This window comes from Carlito syrichta, unplaced genomic scaffold, assembly GCF_000164805.1.
Source record: "Carlito syrichta isolate Samal-C Ts95f unplaced genomic scaffold, Tarsius_syrichta-2.0.1 Scaffold315590, whole genome shotgun sequence".
NCBI classification, from domain to species: domain Eukaryota; kingdom Metazoa; phylum Chordata; class Mammalia; order Primates; family Tarsiidae; genus Carlito; species Carlito syrichta.
In genome coordinates, this window is record NW_007259686.1 from 83,269 (window position 1) to 89,840 (window position 6,572).

General features: G+C 64.2%; 1 protein-coding gene across 3 annotated transcripts; it reads left to right on the top strand.

Annotated features, from left to right (window-relative positions):
* Positions 1-477: 477 nt before the first annotated feature.
* Positions 478-6,363, top strand: CDK20 (cyclin dependent kinase 20). Of its 3 annotated transcripts, XM_008072996.1 has the most exons (7): positions 478-579; positions 1,937-2,125; positions 2,484-2,605; positions 2,711-2,773; positions 3,322-3,445; positions 3,865-4,020; positions 5,329-6,363. In XM_008072996.1, the coding sequence occupies exons 2-7, from the start codon at positions 1,997-1,999 to the stop codon at positions 5,524-5,526; spliced, it is 792 nt and encodes a 263-aa protein (XP_008071187.1). In that variant the 5' UTR covers positions 478-579; positions 1,937-1,996; the 3' UTR covers positions 5,527-6,363. The 3 variants fall into 3 exon arrangements, with proteins under 3 accessions (XP_008071187.1, XP_008071186.1, XP_021562111.1); XM_008072995.1 differs by lacking the exon at positions 478-579 and having other exon boundaries at positions 1,893-2,125; XM_021706436.1 differs by lacking the exons at positions 478-579; positions 2,711-2,773 and having other exon boundaries at positions 1,893-2,125.
* Positions 6,364-6,572: the final 209 nt, after the last annotated feature.

A 6,572-nucleotide genomic window follows, 5' to 3' on the forward strand; every position in this document is an offset into this window, starting at 1 on the left:
CGCTGGTTTTTCTCCAAACTCTGAGCGACTCGCCACGGGACAGCTCGTGCCTGTCCGCCCCCCGCGTGGCCTGCAGGCTGCGGAACGCGCCGTGGAGGCTGGGGGTGGAGCCGCTTCCCTGCTCCGCGGGGCGGGTGTTGGGATCTCTGGCTCAGGTGAGCGGGCGGCAGGGTCGCCAGCTCGGGACCCTCGGCTTGTCAGCTTGTCAGTAGAGGCTCCGGCGGGTCTGGTCGAGGAGGCCCGACGTCCCTCGCCTGGGCCCTCTAGCAGGCCCTGGCTGCGTTGGGCGCTGGTGACAGGGAGCAGAACCCGCCCTGACCTGGCTCCGGAGAACGTAAATGTGGCGGAGTCTGGCGACGGGCCCCTGCTGTGTCTGCTGGGGCCGCGTCCAGCCGGAGGGTCGCGGGACACGAGAAGGAGGACCGGCTCTCACCCCAGATTGCGACCTTATCCGTGCTGTCTCCTCCATGTCGAAGTGAGGAACGGACTCAGCTCTCGGGATCCTGTTTGTGGTGTTAGGTTTGCTGCCCCGGAGACGCCTGCGATGCATATGCGTATAGAGGATGACAACAGTATTTTGTAAGGCTTGTGTGTCATCGGGTTTTGCTTGAGGAGAGTGCATATATGAGTGTGTATCCGTGTGTGCCGTGTCTGTTGCAAAGCCTGGTAGGATGCACTCAAAGACCGGCTTGCGGGAGGTAGGATTTCTCTTTGGCTCTTGTATCTTTGTAATTTTCTGTCTTATCTGCGGTGTATGTCTGTGTCTTCATGTGTAAAGTGATTGTGTACCGCCTGACAAACCGCAGAAGCAGCGGTAAGGCCAGTCTCACTTTTAGGAAGTTGCAAGGGCTTCTGGACAGCCAGGTGGGGGAGTGGAGAGAGCCCCAGGGAGGCTGGAGATGGGGCCCCTGCGTGGGGCGGGTCAGCAGTTCTGCAGCTTCTGTCTTTGGAACACACTCCCGGTTTTCTCCCTGCCGGGGTCTTTGTCACTGTCCGAAGACGGCAGCAGCCTCCCCGCTGCTCTCCCAGCCACAGTCCGGGGGGCTTTCTCAAAAGCGTGAACCAAATCATCTGCTGGAGCGTTGGTGGTTTCTCTTCACTCTCTTCAAGTGCGGAGTGCCGTCACCCCGTGCCACCTCCAGCCGGCCTCCCCCTTTTCTGGCCCTCGGCACAGCTTCTTAGGCACCTCTAGCACGGCCTCGGCTCCAGGAGCCCAGAGCAGATGTGCCCTTCCCTTCTGCAGCCTCCTGCTCTCAGGGTCCTCCTGCCGCCTCTGGGGCTGGCTCAGGGCCTCACGCTTGCCGTCCCCCCCATCACCGCCTCCTCCTCTAGCCCTTCCCTGGTCCCCCACCTCTGAATAAATGTCCCTTTCTCCACTCACTCACAGCCTCACCACGCCCCTGTCTTCCTGTTCCTTACTTCCGGAGTCCCACGTACCTCATTGTCCGTTTGTGGCTTCAGTGTCTGCTGTGAGCGCCTCAGAGTGCTTGTCTCCCTGCTCACTGTTCTGGGTAGCCCGCCCCTCTGACAGTGGCAGCCTCAGTGTTGGTGATGTGTCTCCAGCTGTCCCCGTGCCAGGAAAGGTGTGATTCCTGGTACCTTTCCCTTGGTGCTGGAATGTCACGGCTCTGGAGGAGACAGGAGGAGACCCATCCTCACAGGCGTCCATCCAGATGGTTTTCGGTGGGTGGGCTGGGCTGGGGGCCAGACGCTCACACCCAGCCCTTTTCTTGCGTGATCATGGAGAGTCGGAGTGGGGCCTGCTCATCTCAGGAGAGAGGAGCGGGTTTGGGGCGCTCCGCTCCCTGGTTATGAGCGCCAGTCCCAGGTCACCTTGCCTGCCTAGTCCTCTCTGTCAGGGCACAGGTGGGGGTCCCAGGGTCACACAAAGCGCCTGGCGATGGGAGCTGGGGCTGACTGGATGCCCTGCCCGCAGGTGGTGCAGCTGAAGGCTGTGTTCCCCCACGGCGCCGGCTTCGTGCTGGCCTTCGAGTTCATGCTGTCTGACCTGGCTGAGGTGGTGCGCCACGCCCAGAGGCCGCTGGCCCAGGCGCAGGTCAAGAGCTACCTGCAGATGCTGCTCAAGGGCGTGGCGTTCTGCCACGCCAACAACATCGTGCATCGGGTCAGTCCTGCATAGATGGGGGTGAGGCCTGGGGGCCAGCTCGACTGGGAGGGCCTCGCCCTCGCATCGGGTCAGTCCTGCATAGATGGGGGTGAGGCCTGGGGGCCAGCTCGACTGGGAGGGCCTCGCCCTCGCATCGGGTCAGTCCTGCATAGATAGGGGTGAGGCTTGGGGGCCAGCTCGACTGGGAGGGCCTCACCCTCGGAGGAGGTGTGGCCGGAAGTGGGCAGAGGCTGCAAGCAGCTGGGGCGTGATCCCGGAGGAGGCAGGCATCCTGATCCCGGGGGTGGCCAGCCTGCCAGCCCCACCCCAGGGTCCTCTGGGGAGTGGGAGGGACTGAGGCCTCTGGTACCTCCAGGACCTGAAGCCTGCCAACCTGCTCATCAGCGCCTCAGGCCAGCTCAAGATCGCCGACTTCGGCCTGGCTCGCGTCTTCTCCCCGGATGGCAACCGCCTCTACACGCACCAGGTGGCCACCAGGTGGGAAGGACCGCCCCTCCGGCCCTCTCACAGCTCGTGGAGCTGGGTGACCTCGGTGGGCCGCCTCCTCTCGTCCTGGCTGTGACCACCAGCCCCTTCCCACAGGTGGTACCGAGCCCCCGAGCTCCTGTATGGTGCCCGCCAGTATGACCAAGGCGTTGACCTGTGGTGAGAGCGCTGTGGGGGACGAGGGTGGTGCGGCTCATGCAGTCTGCCTGCTGGGTGGTCTTCCCTGGGGGAGCTTGGGTTGCCCGAGGGCGTCTTCCCGGGCTGGGTGTTCTGGGTATTCTGAGTCGCTGGGGGTTGGGAGCAGGGTGGGGCCAGCTGGGATGGGGATGCAGGTCCCCAGGAAGCCTCCTGGGCCGGACAGGGGTGGTGTGGGGCTCGCGGTGGGAGGTCCTGAGCTGCATGTGCAAAGGTCGGATCCGCGGATGTGCCATCCTGGCCTGAGCGCCCGGAGCCTGTTTCAGGGCGGATGGCTGACAGCGCCCACAGGTCTGCCGGGGGTGCCTGCAGCTGTGTGTGGTGGAGCAGGAGGCTCTGAGGCATCGCGGCCCTCTGGGGCACGGGGTCAGGGGCCAGGGCTTCGGCACTTGGGCCCGTGCCCTGGGCGCAAGATCGGGGCTGGCTTTGGGGGCTTGCCCCGAGGGGCATGGGCTTCCGAGGGGGGTGTGTGTCCCGTGGTGGAGGACTGAGCCGCGGCTGTGTGTCTGCAGGGCCGTGGGCTGCATCCTGGGGGAGCTGCTGAACGGGTCCCCCCTCTTCCCGGGTGAGAACGACATCGAGCAGCTGTGCTGTGTGCTTCGGATCCTGGGCACCCCCAGCCCTCACGTCTGGCCGGTTTGCAGGGCCCTGGGGGGGCACGCTCACCCACTCCCGGCAGCGAGAGGCTGCTCCCTCTCCTGCACCTTCTCTCCCCCCTCAGCCTCCGTGGCTCACAGGGACCGCAGTCCTGGCCCCGCTCCAGGGTGCCGTGGAACCAGGCCCTGCCCTCTGCGCGCACACACACACACACACACACACACACACACACACACACACACACCCCAGGAAGCTGGGCACGGAGCTGGTGTCTGAGAGGGCGAGAGATGGGCAAAGTGGATGTGTGAGCGAATGAATGACGGGCGGGAACGGGGTGAGAGGGAGGGGTGTGTTGGGACTGAGCTGGCGGGGGATGGGCGAGCGAAGGAGAGGGATGGGCTGCGGAGGCAGCAGCGAGGGCGGTGCCCACACACCTGGCCTGTCCCTCTCTGGCCCAGGAGCTCACGGAACTGCCCGACTACAACAAAATCTCCTTCAAGGCGTGGGCGCCCGTGCCCCTGGAGGAGGTGCTGCCCGATGCCTCTCCCCAGGCCCGGGACCTGCTGGGCCGGTTCCTCCTGTACCCCCCTCGCCGGCGCATCGCGGCCTCCCAGGTAAGCCAGAGGCCGTGGTCTCTGCGGCTCAGCGCCCCTCTCGCCGCGCTCTGTGGCCTCGTGACCCCATCATGCAGCCGCCCTCGGAACTGAGGAGGGGACACGGCCTGGAGGGGGCGCCTCTCCTGAGTGGAGCCCGTTGGCCATCTCCCTGGCCCCGAGGGCAGCCATCGGAGGAGTGCGCCACTTCCCGGGAGAGCCGTGTCCGGAGCGCAGACGCTGGGGCTGCCCGGAACTAGGTGGCGGCACGGCAAGAGGGCCCCTGGGGCCGTTCCTTTCTTCTTCCCGCGGGCATCAGCCGCGCATCTGGTGTGCGCCAGGCCTTGTCCTGGGTCCTGGCACAGGCGGGACGTGAGATAGCCCCAGGCCACAAGGTCCCAAGAGGGCAGTCTGCCGGCTGTGGGAACCCGGTTGGACGGGCCAGCGCTGGGGCCAGGCCAGGCTTCCTGGCAGAGGCAGGTTTGAGCACAAGGATGTTTGAGGAGGCGTTCGCTGAAGGCAGGTGGCGAGTGCGGCCTGGAAGGGAGAACCCAGCAAGGCTGGAGGTGGCTGGCGGGCTGAGGAGGAGCCGGGCTGGCTGGGCTGGGGCCTCTTGGTGCCTGCCTCCTCCGGCTCCCAGCGATGGCGTGTGCTTCTGCCTGCCCTCTTGGCCCTCCAGCAGCTCCCGTGGGCCCTGCCTCAGTGCCCCTAGGCGCTGACCGTGTCGCTCGTGGCTGCCTCCCAAGATCAGGATCTCTTCTCCTAGTTAGCCTTTTTGCCACCTGGCTAGCGGGTGGCCTTGTCTGAGCAGAGCGGGACACCTCTTCTGCCGGGCCCTCCTGTGGCTCCACCTCGCAGCCCTTGGGTGCTGCACGCGTGGGTGCCGTCGGCCTGCGGCTCGCCTGCTGCTGTCCTCGGGGCTCCTCTGCAGGCCCAGGACTGGCTCCGTGTGCCAGGACAGCTCCGGCCTGGGCACTTCTACTCCTGGCCTGGAGCCACCGGCCCACTGGCTCTCCTTGCTCAAGGCTGTGCTCCCCGATCCACAGCTGTGCTCCTCGGATCCTCACTCCCCTCTCCTGCACTGCTCACTGACCGGCAGGCTGTGCACTTCATCTTGTTGCTCAAGCCCCCATGTGGAAAGGCGGTGCTCTGGTCTGTTGTGTTAGCCACTGCATTTCCAGCCTCTGGAGCAGTTTTAGACTTAGCGGACACCAGGATCGCTGAGTCCACCAGAATCATCGGTGAAGGAGCTGGCCAGCTGTCCACAGCCTGGGGCTGGGACCGGGGAGTGACGGGCTTCCTTCTCTCGCCCCTTTCCTGCCGCCGCAGGCCCTCCTGCACGAGTACTTCTTCACAGCCCCCCTGCCGGCCCGCCCGTCGGAGCTGCCGGTTCCTCAGCGTCCCAGGGGCCCTGCCTCCAAGGCCCACCCGGGGCCCTCCCACGCCCATGACTTCCACGTGGACCGGCCCCTTGAGGAGTCCCTGCTGAACCCAGAGCTGATTCGGCCCTTCATTCCGGGGGGGTGAGACGCTGGCCCAGGTCTTGCCGCCCGCCCCTCAGGCCGCCCGTCCCCTCCGCCACCTTCCTGATTCAGCCCTCCTTGGCCTCCCCACGGCCGCACTGGCCCACACCACAGCCCAGCCTGCTCCTTGGCCCTCTTGAGGGCTGGTCTCTAGGAGGTAGAGGTCACACTCCCCGCCAAGGTGGTGGACCTCAGGCTGGCAGAGGAGACCCAGGGCTGTGTGCAGCGAGCCTCGCTTCTTGTGTGCTGCTGACTTGCCTATCAGAGGTCGTGAGCTGGTGCCAGTTGCCAGGGCGCCAAGGTCAAGGTCAAGGACATTGCTGTTAGACCTACCTGGGGAGGCACAGAGCGAGGTGTCCTCTGAGATGATGAAAGCCTCGTGGCTCTGCCACATGCCTGCCTCTCCATTCCTGTCAAGGGGGCGTCACCGCATAGCCCTTGTTCTGGGGGTCCCGGGGAAGGTGACTCAAGTCTTGGCCATGTGTGCCCCGAGGGCTTCCTGTGTGCTCACGTGACTGAGCACTGGCTTGGAAGTGGGGGACAGAAGTCTAGACCCCCAGGGCAGCTCAAGTCCGGGCCGGCAGGAGACCCTCCTCGTGTGAGGCCAGTTCACCAGCATCTAATCCCTCGGGGCGAGGGTGACGGAAGCAGCTGTGGGCGTAAGGAACCGGGCGTTCCTCACTCCCTGCCTTGCGTTCTCTTTGCCACCGCCGAGTCGTTATCTGACATCCTGTCTATTTTACTTCATCTGCTTATTATTCCACACCCGCACCTATGTCAAAAAGGCAGAGCTTTTGGAATTGACTTATTAATTTAATAAAGCCTAATACATTCCCAACCATCTCTTTTTCCTTATTTCAAAATAATTTGGTGATTGTTCTAAAAACATATGGAAACGCAGAGAGTCAAGAGGAGGAGGAAGAACCAGAAGCAGAAGAGGACATGGTAGAAGGACTTACTGTGTCAGACCTCGAGACCTGCTAGAAGGTTGCAAGATAGTTAAGACAGCGTGGGCTTGGCTTGGGGTAGGCAAAGACAGGTGGACTAGAT